At 39.1% G+C, this 18,164-nt stretch overlaps 2 protein-coding genes across 2 annotated transcripts in view; both read left to right on the top strand.

The window, feature by feature from the left end:
• rp2 (retinitis pigmentosa 2 (X-linked recessive)) overlaps positions 1 to 2,706 on the top strand; it is a 13,637-nt gene extending 10,931 nt beyond the window's left edge. Inside the window, exons 4-5 of the mRNA XM_015391475.1 lie at positions 1,294 to 1,379; positions 1,483 to 2,706. Coding sequence (XP_015246961.1) covers positions 1,294 to 1,379; positions 1,483 to 1,566 — 170 coding nt within the window. The 3' untranslated portion in view covers positions 1,567 to 2,706. The remainder of the gene's footprint in view (positions 1 to 1,293; positions 1,380 to 1,482) is intronic.
• A 340-nt stretch (positions 2,707 to 3,046) lies between these two features.
• jade3 (jade family PHD finger 3) lies at positions 3,047 to 17,437 on the top strand. Its single transcript, XM_015391499.1, has 12 exons — positions 3,047 to 3,238; positions 7,158 to 7,222; positions 7,316 to 7,375; positions 7,466 to 7,542; positions 7,628 to 7,785; positions 7,888 to 8,078; positions 10,539 to 10,750; positions 10,869 to 11,036; positions 11,144 to 11,260; positions 13,176 to 13,628; positions 14,028 to 14,145; positions 15,929 to 17,437. The coding sequence occupies exons 3-12, from the start codon at positions 7,327 to 7,329 to the stop codon at positions 16,723 to 16,725; spliced, it is 2,340 nt and encodes a 779-aa protein (XP_015246985.1). The 5' UTR covers positions 3,047 to 3,238; positions 7,158 to 7,222; positions 7,316 to 7,326; the 3' UTR covers positions 16,726 to 17,437.
• Positions 17,438 to 18,164: the final 727 nt, after the last annotated feature.

Genomic DNA, 18,164 nt, shown 5'->3' with positions numbered 1-18,164 from the left:
TTGAGGAAAAAAAAAGACGTTTAAGTGCGCCTTATAGTCGTGAAAATACGGTATGTTTACAAGGACAAAACTATGTGGAGGAACTTGACTGGCCTACATTACACAATAAATTAATGATTGAACACCTTTGGAATAAATGATAGACTCTGAGCCAGATCTTTTTGTCCAGTTTCTGACCTCACTAATGTGCTTTTACAACAGTAATCAAAGGATTAGCATGAACACACTCCAAAACCTTGAGAAAAGCCATAGCTCTCATAGCTGCAAAGGGTGTCAATCAGGGTTGAGTGTTTGAAGGTTGCAGACAGAATATTTGGGCACTATGATGCACTCTGAAATACTTGTAGCTGCAGAACATGGATGCACTAAAGAATTGGAGAATATTTGCTGAATTCCTTCTGAAGAATTAGCAGGAAAAAAAACTCTTCGGCTTTTTCTTTCAGTTTGGATCGTCTGTATCTTTGTTGTGTTTGTTGTTGTGTCAGCCAATTGTTGTTGTAGGAAAAAAACAGCCCTAATTCTTGTATAAAATGGGAACATTAATACTTTTGCAAGACACAACATTTTTTTTTATCATGTTGATGGGTGAATGCATGTTTTTTTTGTATCCCAAAAACTTCAGACTGAACACATTGCTTCCACAATGATCGCCTGCATTGGCAGGTTGATATTTTAGCTCCCTTTCTTCGACATTGTGGTGAAATTACACTCAGCTCTCCTCACCTGGCCGTCAAATAGGAGAATCATCCTTTTACCAATCTTACAGAATATGCTATAACACCAGTTCCTTTTTCTTCGTCTCAGTGTGGCTGAGAGCGAGGCTTGGTGCTCTATGTCATATGGTAGGGGGAAAAAATGGATTAAAAATGGCGTCAGTGGCAAGGAACCATAGGAGCTGCTCTTCTGCTGCAGGAGCATAGATCAATTGACTTTGGGGGTTTTTAATAGGAAAAAAGCTTTGTCTGCTCAACTACTTAACCTCACATTGCAGCCACATCCATCCCTGATTGAAATAACCTGATGCAAATGAGCATACAATTTCAGATTTTTGAACTTCTGTGATATTTTCCTTTGCTCTCCTCGTGTACACAATGCCTATACTCGCAGTGCTGTTTCACTGTGATGGCCAATATGGGCTCGCGTCTAGTCGCTCCTGACAACATGGAAATCACTCGCTCCAGTCGTCACATGAGAGTTTGGGGAAAACGCACCTTAAAGATTGATTTTGAGTGTTGATACAGGGATCAGGAGTGTAGACGTTGTGACTCATAATGTCATACCTCTCCTCTCAAGGTCCCGTCACTGCCCTCGAGCTGAACGGTGATGGTGTCGTGGAAGCCTGCAAGAACATCGCTAACGAAGTGTTCAGTGGCACCAAAGTACGCATGCTGTTTATGAGCATATTTCTCCTTTAGATATACATACAAATGTGACTTTGGTTGTGCTTTATTTTTATTTTTTTTACTTTCTCTCTTCCTGCAGCTTTTTGTCTCGGACAACAAGAACACATCAACCCGCGATGTTGACAGCTTCTTCAACTTTGCTGACATGCAGATGGGCTTATAAGTCAGCTGACGAAGATGTCTTTTGAAATGATTAAAGGCAGGATTGAAAACTTCTGCAGACTGTTAGAAATTGCTTGTGGTTTAACAAATCAGTTCCCACGATTGGATGAAATTTTACCATTTTTTTCTTCAGACAGAAGGAAGAAAAATGGCTGTAAACCACTGAAATGTTAGTTGCTAAGAGTGCTGTGATTATTTATGTTTCTGTGAATGTATTTTGGAAATCTGTTTTCTTTTTTCCTCTGTGAATGTAGCTGTTTCTGTAAGTGTATTTTCTTTTTTTAATTTAAATATTACTTACATTGCTGTTTGGGATAAAAGGAAAACGTTAGAAAAAAAAAACATGAGCACAAAATGCCTGTTTCCATCCTTACATTTTTCTTAGAAGTATTTGTCTTTGGTTTGGATAATGTATTTCCCTCTATTTGAAATGTGTATATATGAGATACTGTATAGGTAATGATTATGTCTTTACTCGTGTATGTTAGGCCAAAACCAGGTTGTGAAAAGTTTATCTTAAGTTTTGTTAATCTGTTTTCATCAACATATAAACACAAGAGGAATGCTGGATATTTGAAGTAGGCACCTTGTGTGTATTTTTTTTTATATATATATATATATATATGTGATTTTTATACATAACTGAATGTTTTTGTATAGAATTTCATAAACTACATATATTTTGTAAAATTCTAATTATTTTGTATTTTTAAACAAAGATGACTGAAAGTCAGCTGCCAGCACCTGTTTTCCATGACAAAAGATCTTTTAAGAGTACATGTGTCTCTAAGGTTCAATTTGCATAGCCATTAAATCTGAGAACCGATGTGAAAAACAGAAACTGTGCTGAATGGAAATGCTTTTCTTCCTCTTTGTACAACTTTTTTTTTTTTTTGCTGTTCAGGGCCTCTATTTGTCAACTTCAATAGAGTGGAAACACCAAACATTTTCTTGATGAGACAGAAATATGTAGATCTGACCATAGTTACCATTTAGCTGCACTTTCTCATCTCAGTGATGAGTTCAGATGATGGTTGTGGCTTTAACAAATTCTAATCTAAATAAATTATGTCTATAAAACGATTACCTCATACAAAATTAAACATACAGTTTTTTTTTTTCTTTAAGTTACTTTTTTTTTACTTCATCACCTCTGTAAATTTGTGTTAAGCAGTTATTTCCAGTAACACATAAAAAAATAACATGTTCAAATTGTGCCCAGTTTGCAAAAAGTGTATGCCATTTATCTGTAACTGTTCGTTTTTTATGGACTACTGTGATCTTTATATGTAAGATTCATATTAAAACCAATAGAATCAAAACAATCATTCTTTTGCCTATGTTATTTGCTTTTAGTAAAGATGCTCCAATGGGAGTATAGAATTGCGATCATTAATAGCGGGTAACGCCGGGGAGAAAACCGAGCGTACCCACGATTAAAGAGAAGCGGCGGTCTTTAGGACCCGTCGGTTCGGGCGGTACAATAGAGCTGTTGTGCCGTGTTGGTGAACGTACTGCAGCCTGGAGAGTCCCACTGTCTGCTGGGATACAAAAAGCCTTATATTTACTATAATATTAAGACTAAAGTCCAAATTTCCACAGCTTTGTGTATGTTCGGTCTGCGTGGCTGCGTGTTTGAGGAGAGCAAAGCGGAAAGCCAGCGTGGAGTGAAGGTAAGGCGGGAGGAGTGTGAACAATATGCTCGTGTGTTCAGAGTGCCAGGATTCACCCTGGATGGTTTATTCAGGCCACGGGGCCTGCTCCTTTCCTGCTATGCCGAGGCCGTTTCCGCATCACCACTTTATCAATATCATCACACATATGAAGTATTCTCTTTGTAGAAACTTAAACGTACATTTGTTGAACATTTAATCAACTTTAGCTGTATTAATACTTTCCTTAACGTCTGTAGGAAGTGACATCTTTGTACGAAGGTGGCGCCATGTTTGACTTGCTGTAGGCCCGTGGAGGGGAGTGTTTGGCGCCAACTACTGCGTTCGCTTCTTATTTTTAGTTCTGGAAACCACAATTTAAAGCCCTCAGATTAACTTTTAACTCATACCAACACCTAAAGGTGACATTTATACCGGTGCAGCCCCGGATAGAGGAAATAACACACGGAGAAGACAGTTTTAGTCATTGTCTCAGATTGTTTACAGTATCCGCCTGCCTTTAGTCATCATAGTTTGCTGTTCAGGACCTGTAAAATAAATAGTTTCATTAATACAAAGTAATTTTGAATGTAAAGAAAGTTCATTAGTCGTGTAGCTCTGACACAGCAAGCTTGTTAGGTAGACTATATGGTGTGTTTGTGGTGCTTTGCACAAGTAGTCAGTGTTTCCTTCTCCATAAAACTGTTTAAAAACAGTTTTAATTTTACATTTACAAATAAATTAGATAAATGTGACCTGCATTTGTATCCAGGTCCAATGAGCCTGTCCTTTTAGTAGAGCCAGCTGTGTAGTTAGGATTTTCTTCACTTTACAGATTTTTTCCAGCTTCAGGTCTTGTCTCTCTACCAGCTTTGTACATCTAAAACCTGAGATGTTTCTTTTATTTTGGAAAATAGCTCAGTTTTTGTTATACTGGATGACTGAAAGCGATTAGATTTAGGCATACCAGACTGTTAATATGATTTATTTTGGCTTTGATGCTCAATATCTTTCTTCCTATCCATTTATTATTGGAAAAAAAAGCTCATTAAAGAGTAAAACTTAAATTCTTTACCATTAAAATAATCTAAAACATGAAGCCTCGGCTTCTTTTCTGTCATTTGCTAAAATGATCCTTTTGGCAGATTTTCTGATTAATACATTCTGACCTGTCATTTCAAGTGGACACCTTTATATTTTTGGAACAATTTCAAAATTTTCCCTCAATTAATTCAACACTTCTATTTCTTTTTTAGTCATGATATAAATCCTTTGTCATTTTTTCATCTTTTTTTTTTTTCAAATAAAAACACTTAGTTTTTTGCACAAAATTCATCATCATTTGTAGCCTGGGTGCCATTCCGAACTTAGTCCCACCCACAACGTTTGAGGTCGGGAAGTTCGTAGTTCATATTCTGACTAGAATTGAGTAGGACTACGTCAGGCTACATCATTTGTGCTCACAGCCTCTCAAAGGGGGTTTTAAACAAAGTTCACATTGAATAAAAACCTTTGAAAGGTGATGTTATTCCTTACATCAAAAAAAAAAAAGTTTTAGAAACAAAAATGTAAATGGATTTCTCCATTTGCTCATCGAACCTTAATACAAATGTCCTCCTATGCAGTAGTTTCCCATCCAGTTATGGTTACTTTAGCAACACAAAAACAATAAAATAAAAAACTAATATTTACACATTTTAATAAGTAGACCTCGATCTGGTTTTAGATCATTTTTGATGAAATTGACCTTAGTTTTAATCAGTCAGATTATGAGCCGTAGGTTTGAAGCAGATGTATAAACATTACTTTGATCCTTATGGCATTGATTAAAGAAGGAAAAAATTCAACAGAAAACAGCTCCCCGCATCATCTTTTGGATATGCTTACTCCAGATTTACCATTTCAGAATATGGGCAGGTACTCTATTTTTTAGGTTTGACGATGTGTAGCTATTTTGGTTTATTTCTGGTTTTGCTTTATTTCCTGCTTCCATGGAGTCAAATCATGGAAAGGAAGGAATCAACAGATCATTCAAAGATGATTGGCCAAAACAACACCTAGAGTTTAGTATTAGCCAATCACAGTGTCTTTAAGGAGTAAGGATCATGAGAAACCACAACAATTTACGCATTTACTCTCTTGCTGTTCTTTAATTAGATTAAATTCTGGATTCTGATGAAACAGGCGAGATGGTAGCACCTACCTTTAGGTCCTCCTGTACTGCCATGTTTTTATTTTTGGTGGTGGGCTTATCAGCTCTTGCTTTATGTCCTGCCTTAAACCTTGATACTTCAACGTGATTGGCCCACACAATTTTGAATGGTTTTTGGTTGGAGTGGGACAGGATGTATTACGAAATTTGTGAACGCACAAATACCGCAAGAAATCCTCTTACAGGGAAGCTTAGAGTTGGGATATGAATGCAAATGACTGTTAGATTGGGAAAACAATACCTCATTATATCTATTACAGACTTGTAAGTTGAATTAAATCAAAATCCTATCACTTAAGTATGAAAAACAGACCATATAATAACTGTAAGGGAAAAATATTGCAGTTCACTTTATTATAATTGTATGATTATAGCTACGTATATTCCTAAAATGTCTGGATTACCAAAAAGTAAAACAAAAAAACAATAAATTTAGGGTTGATATTCAACATAATCACTACGGTTAACTTTGTCAGTGAAAGTTCAGCTGATTACAACCTGAGCACCGCCTGACAAGATTTGAGATTTTAAAAAACGTAAAGAACAAAAACACTTCTACGCAATAAACGGTATGATGGAAACCTCCGTGGTTTTGAAGCTTCGGCCTTTTTGTACCACGGTTAAACCATGAAGCGGGGGAACTGGCCCATGCCATCAGGGCAGGAAACATCATATTCTTCCAAGCAAATCGCTCCAATGCCGTATCCTAAAGGTTACATTCTTTAATCTTACAACTCTGAATTTTAATAGTAGATCCTACGTTTTGATTTAATAAAAACAATTGTCTGTAAATCTTGAGGTATTGAATGCAGAAAAAAATAAATATCTAAAAGAAAAAGCCATTGAGTGTTAAAAAGGTGTTTGGTATTTTTGTTGACACTTCCTCCTGAGCGTCTTTGTTCCGTAAATAAAAAAAAACAAAACAGACTTTGTTTCAGGTTTCGTCCATGCTCACTATGAAAACAGAAAAAGCGATATGAAAGAAGTCAGTTGCAGACCTGGGCGGATTTCCTCTGGCCTCTTTTTATTTTACTCTACCCCAGTAAAATGAGGAACTGTCTTGGTGCTTCCTCCTCCTGCCGCTGCCCCTCCTGCCTCCATGGGGAATGTGAGGCATGTCCTGTCTGTAAAAGCCATGCTCTATAAGATGCTTCGTCTGAGTCGCCATGCGCTTTTTACGACTTTAATGACCCACCCCTTGGATTTAAAAGCTTTAGGCATCTGTCCTGTTTCACTTTTGTTCTGTTTAAAACGTAGCTAGGGTGGAGGAAGCGGTTAATGTGGTTGATTCACCAGGATCTTTCGGATTTCGCTTGACTCTCCCTCTGTGGTTTGATAGAATACCTTCCGAGAGTTTTTGCCTCCTGAATTTGTTTTGCTTAAGTTAAATAGAGGACTGCCCCCAAGAGGAAAAAACAGTTTGAAGCTGAAAAAGACTTGAGAAAAACTTCCAACATGATAATTTGAAATGTACAGCTTGAGTTATAAATGAATTAGTTAAATAAACCACAATGACATGTAAGAATGGCCTAATCAAAGTTTAGATCTTACGCTGCTTTGAGACAACAAATTTAAGGGGAAAAACTGAATATTTTTCCTTCAGTTTGATTGAAGTTTGTCTCATAAGATCTTGATAAAGTGCTAAAAGGTTTGGTTTTTTAACGGTTGTAAAACTTGAATGCTTGTATCATACTGTGCTGACATTCTCTGTTCTTTCCCCTGCTGCAGAGATGAAACATAGTGAATAGTCACCAGAAGAATCTACTAGCATGCTTTTCAGTCTGATGTTTATGGTTGGTAACCACCATCATTATTCTGAACTATGAACGACTTGGATTAATGAATGAAATGTTTTTGAAAGCTGCTTCTTTTTCCCGCTCCTGCAGGACGTTACAGGATGAAACGTGTCAGGTCGTCCAGCAGCAGCGACAGTTCCGACAGTGAGAGTGAGTCCCTTCAGACTGAGGCGCTCAAACGAAACCTGCATTTCCTTTTGTCTCGCTTCTCTTTAATCGACTCTCGCTCTCCCTGCATAGGCCCATCAACGTCCTTCTCTAACAAATATGACAGCAAAACTGGAACCCCGGCCTCCGACCCAAAGAAACCGGCTGAAGTAAGAGCAGTTTTTATGGACGTATTTCAAAGAAAAAGAAAAATGTAGGACAAGAACTTGACTCTGTCCACTTTTTCTCCAACAGGTGTTCAGAAAAGACCTGATCAGCGCCATGAAGATACCCGATTCCCACCACGTGTCTCCAGAGGACTACTACCTGCTGGCCGACACCTGGAAGCAGGAGTGGGAGAAGGGCGTCCAGGTGCCGGCCAGTCCGGACACCATCCCTGAGCCATCAGTCAGGTATGCCCGTCCTGCGGCTCAGCAGGTCTAAATGCTCTTTCTTTTCTGTGACAAACTGCTCCCCAGATCTGGAAGGTTTTTGCTTCTTTTCTTTCTTTTCAGACTCATCGCTGAGAAGTCCAAAGTAGTGCTTTACACTCACCCAAGAAAGTACATCCAGTGTTCAAGCCAGGAAGCGACAGAACCAGGATATGTCAACATTAAGGAGCTGGCAGAGGCCATGTGTCGCTATGATCTGGATGATATGGACCTCTACTGGCTCCACGCGCTTAACCGTGAGCTGAGTCACATGGGTAAGAAAATCAAACTGCCTACAGCTATCAGCACCTGGTTTAAAAAAGAAAAACATATGTGTTACTGCAACATTTAAGTTCCCTTTTGCATTAATAAAGTATTTTAAAATTAATTTAGGTTTCTCCCTTCAGGATACTCATTTGCTGTGCAAGGTGAAATTTGATTGGGTAAAAGCCATAAATTCTGGATAAAATCAAAAACATTTATGTTTTCACGCTTTATTATTATTATAAGGTTGTATCTGTTCATCCAAAGGCCACCAACAATGGAAAAAATTTTAATCTAGATAAGTAATTTTTTCTTAAAATAAGTGCATTTGTTCTTGGATTGAGGAGGTAAGAGACATTTTGCCAATGGAACAAGACAATTTTAATTAAAAATAAGAAAACACAATTGCATTGTCTTATTTCAAGTGCATGTTATCTAATCATCTTTTTTTAAGAGTATAAATACTCATTCCATTGGCAAATTTACCTACTCAAATCAAGGGTAAATGCACTTCATTTAAGTAATTTTTTTTACTTAAATGTTTTTCCAGTGAACCTGCTTGTCCATCCGTTCATCTCACTTCATTCATAAACATGTTTCCATTCTAAAAAATTTCCAGGAGTAAAAATATCTGCCATGAATTCAGATTAAGCTTTGCATTAACACTAAAAATGCTCGACAAAGGGATGAAGACTTTAAATTTGACCCTAGATTTTTGACATAAAAGTGTTTTAAACTCTGGAGAGTAAGTAGAACTTACCCGACAGCAACACAAACGTAAGTCCTATACTGATTGGTGGTTCACGCTAGATTAATAACTTCCTGTTTATGACAGCCAAGTGTAACCAAAACTATTGACAACATTACGCTTCGCATCAATTGGTTAGTTTGCCGAGTGGAAATGTGTCTAAAACCCTCTTACACTTTTAATCTTTCTAACCACGTGTAAATATAGCCATAACTGATTTACTGGGTCAGGACCCAGTATTAAACCCCCTAATTTAGCAGAACCGCACAAAGCTATTACCTCACTGGGTAAGGCATGCATTTGCATGTTCATGAGAAACATTCAAGGTGACACGTTGTCATACAAGACTTCTGACTCCTGCTACATGTTGTTAACCTCAGCAACAACAGCACTACTGACAACATTTTCCTGCAGGTTCATGCTCTAGTCTTCTTCTTATTTATGTATTTTTTATCTTCCCTTAATGTCCCCCAGTTGCCTCTCAGACTGAGAAAATAGTGAAATGGAATTTCTTAATTTCCGTATCTCTACTAACAAATGTACTTCAGGAAGCATTTGTTTTGATTTTTTGCTAACCAGCTGTTTTGACAGATGTCATTTTTTTTGTCTTAAATTCTTTTAGAGGTTGGATTGATCATTTAAAACTGTATCCATTGCATTAGTGCCACCTTCGTGTTACATTGGGTACATCCTTTCCAACATTGCTCACATGAATATGAAAATATGCAACCTGGTAATTTACTGGATTACAATGTGAATGTGTGAAAGGCGTTGATTCTTGTTTAAACCAAGAATGTGCTCCCCATTAAAAAAACTAGGACCAGTGTATGAAAGCAGTTTATTTGCTTTTTAAAAGTTCGCTTAAAATTGGCATGAAGTTTGGATGGAAACAAAGCTATTTAGACTTCAGCTAATTGCAGATTTTATTTCAGATTTTTTTTTTCTTAGACTCGTCTAAATTGAAGGGAGAAAAAAAAGAATAATCTTTAAAAAAAAAACTCAACAGCTTGAAGTGCGGTAATAAATGTCTCTGCACCCCAAAGTTGTTCTGAATGCTTCCCTCCAGTTTTTAGTGCAGCGGGTAAAAGGAAAGCCTGAATAAGCTGCTGTATATTTCTGCATGTTCAAGGAAAACATCCCTGAAATAAACACATCTCTGACTCAACACATTCATATACCATTTTCAATGCATTAACTTGCTAATGTTGCTAATGTTGTTTTGATTTAAAGAGGTTTGCAGTAGGGCTAGGCTAACATTAGCATTTCTTCTTTCTGAAGTTATAAAGCTGAGAATTTAGCCTCTAGGTTATTTTATTTCTATGTGGTTCCAGTTTTATTGCATTTGAAGACAGAAAAGTTTTCCTAACTCTGAGAAATTAGCTCTGATTTGAACGTCCTAAAAATTGATGGCCGATGTTTCAGATGCTCTTTGTGCAACTTCCCTGGGACTGCTGGGTATATTAGAGTTCTATGTGCTAAAATACGTCTCCTTTTAGCTGTAGATGGAGAGAAATACCCAGATTTAATGGAAAACCAACATTAGTGGCATCCACAGATTAGTGGTTTCAGTTTCTAAAATCCAGCTATTTAAAAATGCTAGAATTTGTTACTGATCTTATCCTCGGGATCAGGAAATCTGGGGTTCAGTCTTAAATGAGTTTAAATCCTACAATGTGCCTTACTCTGCCTCTCATTAGCGTTGTTATTTCCATATGCCTCTCAGGGGAGCTACCCATAGATGAGCTGACTATGGAGCGAGCCTTGGAGGCTCTAGAGAGGCAGTGCCATGACAACATGAAACACGCCATAGAAACCGTGGAAGGCCTGGGCATCGAGTACGACGAGGACGTGATTTGCGACGTGTGCCGCTCCCCAGACAGCGAAGAAGGAAACGACATGGTGTTCTGTGACAAGTGCAACATCTGTGTGCACCAGGTGGGTGTTGGAACGGCTGCTCTGTTCACCGAGGGGAAAAAAAAATTATAGAAGTTGTGCCTTTTTTGTGTTTCTCCAGTAGTTGAGTGACGGTGATTTGATCTGGATTTCTCCACAGGCTTGTTACGGCATCGTCAAAGTGCCGGTTGGGAACTGGCTCTGCAGGACTTGTGTCCTCAGCATTGACCCTCAGTGCCTTCTTTGTCCCAAGAAGGGCGGCGCCATGAAGGCCACACGTGCCGGCACAAAATGGGCACATGTGAGCTGCGCCCTATGGATACCCGAGGTATGCAACACTAGGGGGGAAAAAACAACCCTCTCATTGCTCCAAATGGATCAAAAGTATGTTTTTGAATAATGGCTCATCTTGCTCTGCATGTGGTTACTGCGTAGGTGAGCATAGCCTGTCCTGAGCGAATGGAGCCCATTACGAAAGTCTCCCACATCCCGCCCAGCCGCTGGTCTCTCATCTGCAGTCTGTGCAAACTGAAGACGGGTGCATGTATCCAGGTGGGTGTGGCTATGTCTCAGTTCTTGTCGCATTAGTAATGACTAATAATTAATATTACCTCAGCAGCTGTGGATTGAAGGACATTCGTTACTGAAGGCATCATTTGAAACGTTTGATTAGCATCACATCCACTGATTTCTTATTGGTTCTTTGGAAAACCAGTAACAGTTCAAAGTCCTGCACTTAAGGAAAAAAAGAAAAGAAAAACACATTGCAGTGATAAAAATGCAAAACGTAGAGAGTAAATTAATAATTAAGATAATGAAAAAAATATTGATTAAAAAAAGGAATGGAAAGTTGGACTGAAAAGGATTTAGATAGCTCATTCAAATGCCACTCTAAAAAAATATATATTTTTAATCTAAATTTAATACAACTGAGTGATTTTGTGCTTTTAAAAATTCTGGGAGTTTATTCCAGATTAGTGGAACATAAGAACTAAATGCTGCTTCTTCATACTTGGTTCTGCTTCTAAGTATTCAGAGTAGACCTGAGAGGTCTGGCACGTTGATCCACTGACAACAAGTCTGTAATATTTTTTGAGCTAAGCTATTCAGTGATTTAAAGACTAACATAAGTATTTTAAAGTCTATTTTCTGAGATGCAGGGAGCCGCTCCCCAGAGCTGAGGTGATCTCTGCTTTCTTGGCTTTAGTGAGGACGCTGACAGCAGCATTCTGGATCAGCTGCACCTGTCTGATGGCTTTTCTAGGCAGACCTGTGAAAACCCTGCTGTAGTGAATAATTCTACTAAAGATGATCACATGAATTGTAGTATCAAAATCCTGTTGAGGCATTAGTCCTTTAATTCTGGAGATGTTCTGTTGGTGATAGGCCGCATTTAACTTCTTTAAAGTTGTAGGGAAGTCGTATTTAAATGTCAAATCATTCTGGCTTAAACATGTATACCGTAAATCCTCTAATATAGGACAGGGCCTTTATTTCACTCAGGTACATCTTGGTCCAGGCCATTATTGGAAGGAGACCAGAATTAGAAGCAGGCCTCTATTTATATTTAATCAAAACAGACTACCAGTGGAATGAATTAAAACGAGATTTTGTGCCTCTTTGAACCTATAAAATACTAGGTTCATTTATTGAACAGGTACAGTTACCGTAACGCTATACAGAACATTATTCAGACATGTTCCAGCAGCTGCAATTTTTCTGCACGGTAATACGAAAAAAAAACAAAACAGAATGGAATCTTGGCCAAACTGACTTGCGAAACAAGGTTTTTAAAAATTTAAAGGAAACTGTTCTGCCGTCACAGTGAAATTTTATTTGAGGCAGGCTAAGTGGAAGTAGGCTACCAGTATCATATATTGCAAGGGAAATTCAGAACAACGAAGGCCATTTTAATGCTGCCTGGTTACCACCAGACCTACCGGTAATCACATGTGGCTTTCAGATCAGAACATTGTGTAAGGCCTCTACAATGTCTGTGTAAGGATGGGACTTCCCCTGCTAATGGCTTGCATTGGTTGGCAAACATTGCCCCCCTGTGGTACTTGTATGTTACTATTACAAGTTGTTGAGGACTGTCCAGGAACATCGTTCGTTCTAATTATAACCCCGGCCTGTATACAAGTCCGAGAGTGGAGGTAAACGCTAATGGAATACAGGCCAATATTAGAGGGTTTACGGTATAAATGTACTCTTTATCAGACTATTTAAAAAAAAAGAATCCTGTCTTAAAGCTTCATGAACTGTGAGTATCCCCATAGCATGATGCTTCCACCTACTGTAGTGAAGTTACTTTAGATCAAAGGGTCTTCATTCCCTTCTTTCTGCCTTAGCTGAGTCTCCTACATGGTTTGGGGCAACTTGTATCATGACTGGTTGTGTTGTTTCTCCTGCCACTGATGCTTGTGGAATGACTGGCTAATAGTTGGACTTTCCACTCTTCTTTCAGTGTTCAGTGAAGAACTGCACCATTCCTTTCCATGTGACTTGTGCCTTTGAGCACAGCCTGGAGATGAAGACCATCCTGGACGAAGGGGACGAGGTGAAGTTCAAGTCTTTCTGTCTGAAGCACAGCAAGTCCGGGGAAGCCGGCCTCAGCCCAGGTCGGTCCAAAGCCCCCGTAGAGGGGGGCAAGGTGGGCCAGCGGGCGCAGAGGCTGCAGGAGCTGGAGGAGGAGTTCTACACTCTGATCCAGATGGAGGAGCTGGCACAGGAGCTGGGGCTCTCTGAGCGCCTGGTGGACTTCATCTATCAGTACTGGAAGCTGAAGAGGAAATCCAGTTTCAACAAGCCTCTGCTGCCCCCTAAAGAGGAGGAGGAGAACCTGATGCTGCAGCCTCAGGAGGACAGCATCCACACACGCATGCGCATGTTCATGCACTTGCGACAGGATTTAGAGCGGGTGGGTGTTTTTCTTTTTTTTTTTTTTTTACTGCGGTGATGCAGTCTTTAACGCTGAGTCAATGGATTATTAGCTCTGGGTGAAAAGAACAGTTCCCACCAGCCAGCAGTGGTTTGATCACTTCTCTCTAAAACTCAGTTTTGTAGTAATCAACATTTCCTGTCAGCATTCTCTGATGCTGCTTATGTTATTAAATTTTACCACAATCTAAAGGATGTGATCCTTCCTGGCATTAACTTCTGATTTTCCTCCAGTTTTCAGTTTTTAAATGACATCTCATGCTGGTAGCCTCACAGGTAGAAAGGAGAAGGCACAGAGATCAGAACAGAGTCACACAAACAGGCTCTCAAACTGCTCTCTTGTTGTTGTTTAATTGTTTTCACCTATCTCTGCATTCAGGTGAGGAATCTGTGCTACATGGTGAGTCGACGGGAGAAACTGAAGCTGCTGCAGAGTAAAGCCCAGGAGCAGATGTTCAACCTGCATGTGAAGCTGCTGAATACAGAGATCTCCACCGGTGAGAATAGGTCCACATACATGTCGTTCTGGGAGAAATTATAATAAATTATTATATTATAAATTATAATAGGATTTTTTTAAAATTCTTACCACAATAGCCAATAACTCATATTTTGTTAACTAGAGACTTAAAAAGCAAGACCTTTGTTCTGGCATTAGTCTTCATCACATAGTCTAAATGTTGCTCCTTTCCTTCCTGTTCTTGCTTCTTTCCCTCATTATGTGTTATCTTTTGTGATTTTATTTTTGATTAGATTTGCTAATCAATTAAGCTGTTGATTAGTTTTTTTTTCTCCCCCATTACTAATCTGATTGCAAATAAATATTTTATACAGAATTAAAACCAGATGAAGCTGAAACTACGACACACAAGGAACAATAAAACAATCCTAATTTTAATCCTAATTGTTAATATATCATAATTTGGCATAATTACTGCTCTTTCAGCTAAACACTTTAGTTCTTTAATTAACAATTCATTTACAGTGAACTCTCTATTATGCTGTTCACCTTTCACTGCCTCGCTGCTGCATGGATTAGCATTGTGTTCTGCATTCTGATTGGCTAAACGATCTCCACATTTTTTCTCTACCTGTGTGTCAATAACATTAGGTGTTATATCTTAATATGCATGTACGTAAAACAGCTTGCCAAATTTAAGTTTGCAAATTTTCTCCAAAACTCGTAATGTAGGTAAAACCTTCTGCACCGATAAAGGCGTTTGCAGACGGCCAAAGAGCCAGAGGAAGATGCTAACTATCGCAGAAAGAGTTAAACTTCTGGACATTTGGACATACTAATGGGGGTAGAAGCTATGCGGCTGTAGGCCGCCATTAAGGAATTAATGAATCCTTGTCCGTTCCAGAAGCAATACATTTTTATAAGGATGCAAAAAGGGTTGCAACCGTCAGCAACAAGACTATGGTAAGGATGGAGTCTGTAATTAGCTTTGTGGATTAATGACTGCAGAAAAAAAAAAATTCTCTGGATACGACTGTTATCTGCACAAAAGCTAGAACGCTGTGTCAAACTGACAGAGATGACATTCATGACAGAAAAGAGGAGGAGGATGCAATTACCAGCCATCGAGTGCTGTTCAGGCAGAATTAAGCGCATTTAATGCTAGCAAGGGCTGGTTTAAAAATGTTTAAAAAACGCTTCGGATTTAGAAATGCTTCTCTGCATGGAGAGACCGCCTCTGGAGTAGAAGCATTCATGAACAATAAATTTAAAGCGATCATTGAGGAAGAGGGACATAAACCAGAACAAGTTTTTAATGATAAAAATTAAAGCATTGTTTTTCAACCCTGGTCCTCAAGGCACACTGCCCTGCATGTTTTAGATGTTTCCCAGCTTTCACACACCTGTTATCAATTGATAACAGCGGCCGATAGTGGCCCGGTGGTTGGGGACCGCTGCTCTACAGGACGTACGATCAGGCTGAAAGTCGCCCCGATCAAATAATCTCGCACGTCTGGCTAGAGGCTCACACTGGTTGTATTGTATACGAAGATTCTCTGTTGCCTTTTTCACGTCACCTCATCCGTTTCTTCATGTTTGTTTTTGTTTTTTATTGAAAAGCTGTAAAGTTCAGGACTTTAAGGTGAAATCTGTTATTTTCTTTTTTTGTGGTATTTTCCTTGTTTTATGGTGTAAATGATCAGAGGTGATGCTCCGCCCTGCCCTGATGTTTGGCTATTCTCAGCCTCTACAGAATCTTAGACCTTATGAGAACATGAAACCAGAATGACATGACATGTTTGTCTTTTTGCTCCCATAAGGTCTTCCTGCTTCTCTTCCGGTGGAAAACATGCTGTTCCACCCTCCTCCAAGGATCACTCTAAAACTGAAGATGCCCAAACCTTCAGGTCTTGGAAACGGAAACTGCTCTTCCAAGGTGGGCAACGGTCCCCTCTGCCCAGACACCAGCGGGAACGTCGACGAGCAGCATCCTGAGGGGCTGGGTCAGGGGAAGCCTCAGCTGCACGCCCGCTGCAGCAAAGAGGAGCGAGCCAACGGTCGGCTGTCTTCCTCCAGCAGCAGCCCACTAGCTGGCAAACCTGCAGGAAAACATTTGGCTTTGCATGTCATGCACCATGCCCATTCATCCAACGGTAACGGCAAACTGGACCAAGACCGGTCATGCATGGTTAAGTGTAATGGTGTTTTGGATAAGGCACTGGCTCAGAAGGACAGTTCCTGCCAGACACCAATAAACCGGGACGTTACAAAGGAAGAGGCGGATAAGAAAAGCTTTTGCAAGTCTGCCATGGAGCATTTTGGCAGACCCTTCAAAGAAGCGACTATTAACTTGGTACGGACAACGGCGGACCTGCGGGCCTCAGACCTACTGTCCCATAAAAGCTCTGCCAAAGAGAAACTGTGGGTAAAACCTGTATTAGAACATAAAGCAAAAAACAGACAATCGCACCAGGACAGTGACGGATACTGCCCCGACCTGGAGCTGAGCGACTCTGAACCCGAGGCCAGGGGGAGACATGGCCATCAGGTCGGGGTTCCACACGCTCAGAGAAAGGGGAAGCATTCAGTGGGTTCCAGACACTCCATGCAGAGGTGACGCCGTGGGCCGATCCTTCCAGCTCCTTTTAGTCTTTGTTGACCTGCTGGGAGCAGCAGCCCAGCGGCCGGCCGGCTCTTTGGACACATCAGGGACCGAGCCTCGGTGCTGATGATGCTTCACATATTAGCTATTGTGTTGCATTCAGAAGAGGAAATCGTGTGATACTCAACAGTAGGTTCCAACATGCAGTTTGGATTTGCTTTTAATAGGAGATAATTCCTATTATTACAATCAACCACAAACATTTTCTACATTAGTCCTGTATGGTTCTGTTTTTATTCGTTTACAGATCAGCTGCCTTTTATAAAAACGCTGCTTTCTAGTTTTTTTTTCTGTCTTTCAGTGTGATAGGTTCTGATAAGTAAACACTACATTTGTCTCCAAACGGGGCGACGTGTTTTTACAGCGAGCTGACATTCCAATATGTATCCTTCAATAAAACAAAAAAAAGAAACAGTGGTAGAAAGGTAAAGGACGGTGAAGGTAAATGGTGAAACCTGCAGACCGCCGCCTGTCCTGGAGTCACATGAGCAGCCGACATCATCACAGAACTTAAATGTGAAAACCAGCGTCCAGCATTTGCTGTTACCTGTGCTCCTGTTTAAGTAATAATGTACTTCAGAACTGCTGGGTTTATTTTCTTTACAGAGAGACGAGGTTTAAACTGTTTGCTTATACTTCACCTGACAAGAAAACATTAAAGACGATCTTAAAATAATGTTATGGTCTTTTATTGAAGTGGATTCCAGTAACACTAGGCACAAACTTAACTTTAAGTTTAAGCATTTAAGGTGTTTAAAAAAAAAAAAAAAAACATTGAAAAGTGGAAGGAAATATTTAGCCTTCACTATTTTTTTGCTTTACAAATTAAAATAAATTGTTCTGTTGGTTGTGAGTAAATGAAAAGGTAACTAAACGGCCTACATCATGTCTAATGAGTCTCCCATGAAAAAACTTGTAGATCTAACATTAATTTAATACATGACCCTAATATTAAATATGCTGTTAAATAAAAATTAAATGTCCCATCAAATTTAACGAATTAAATAATTGTCCTTTAGAAATAAATTTAAACATATCTTCAGTTTATAATAAACAATGAAATCACTAAATGTATTTCATTTTTTATGTTATTTATATTGCCTACCTATTTTTATATGCCTACCAGGTTTGTACATCTGAAGAATGTTTTCCATTTTTAAAAAATCCTTAAAGCACAGTCTAAATTGGACAATATCTGCAAACCGTTTTTATAAGACTTGCCACAAATTCTTTAAGCTACAGTGTGTAATAATTACAGGGATATACAGTCAGAAATGTAATATATTATACATAACTATTTTATTTATCATCATCTACGAGCTCAGCCTCTTAACCTTAATATTTGCGTTGCCTTAGAATTCGTTATTTATAATTACATAGGAGCGGGTCTCGCA

Source organism: Cyprinodon variegatus, unplaced genomic scaffold, assembly GCF_000732505.1.
Source record: "Cyprinodon variegatus isolate N-32 unplaced genomic scaffold, C_variegatus-1.0 Scaffold544, whole genome shotgun sequence".
Lineage (NCBI taxonomy): Eukaryota > Metazoa > Chordata > Actinopteri > Cyprinodontiformes > Cyprinodontidae > Cyprinodon > Cyprinodon variegatus.
Note: the sequence above shows the minus strand (reverse complement) of the source record. Positions and strands in the feature narration are given on the sequence as shown.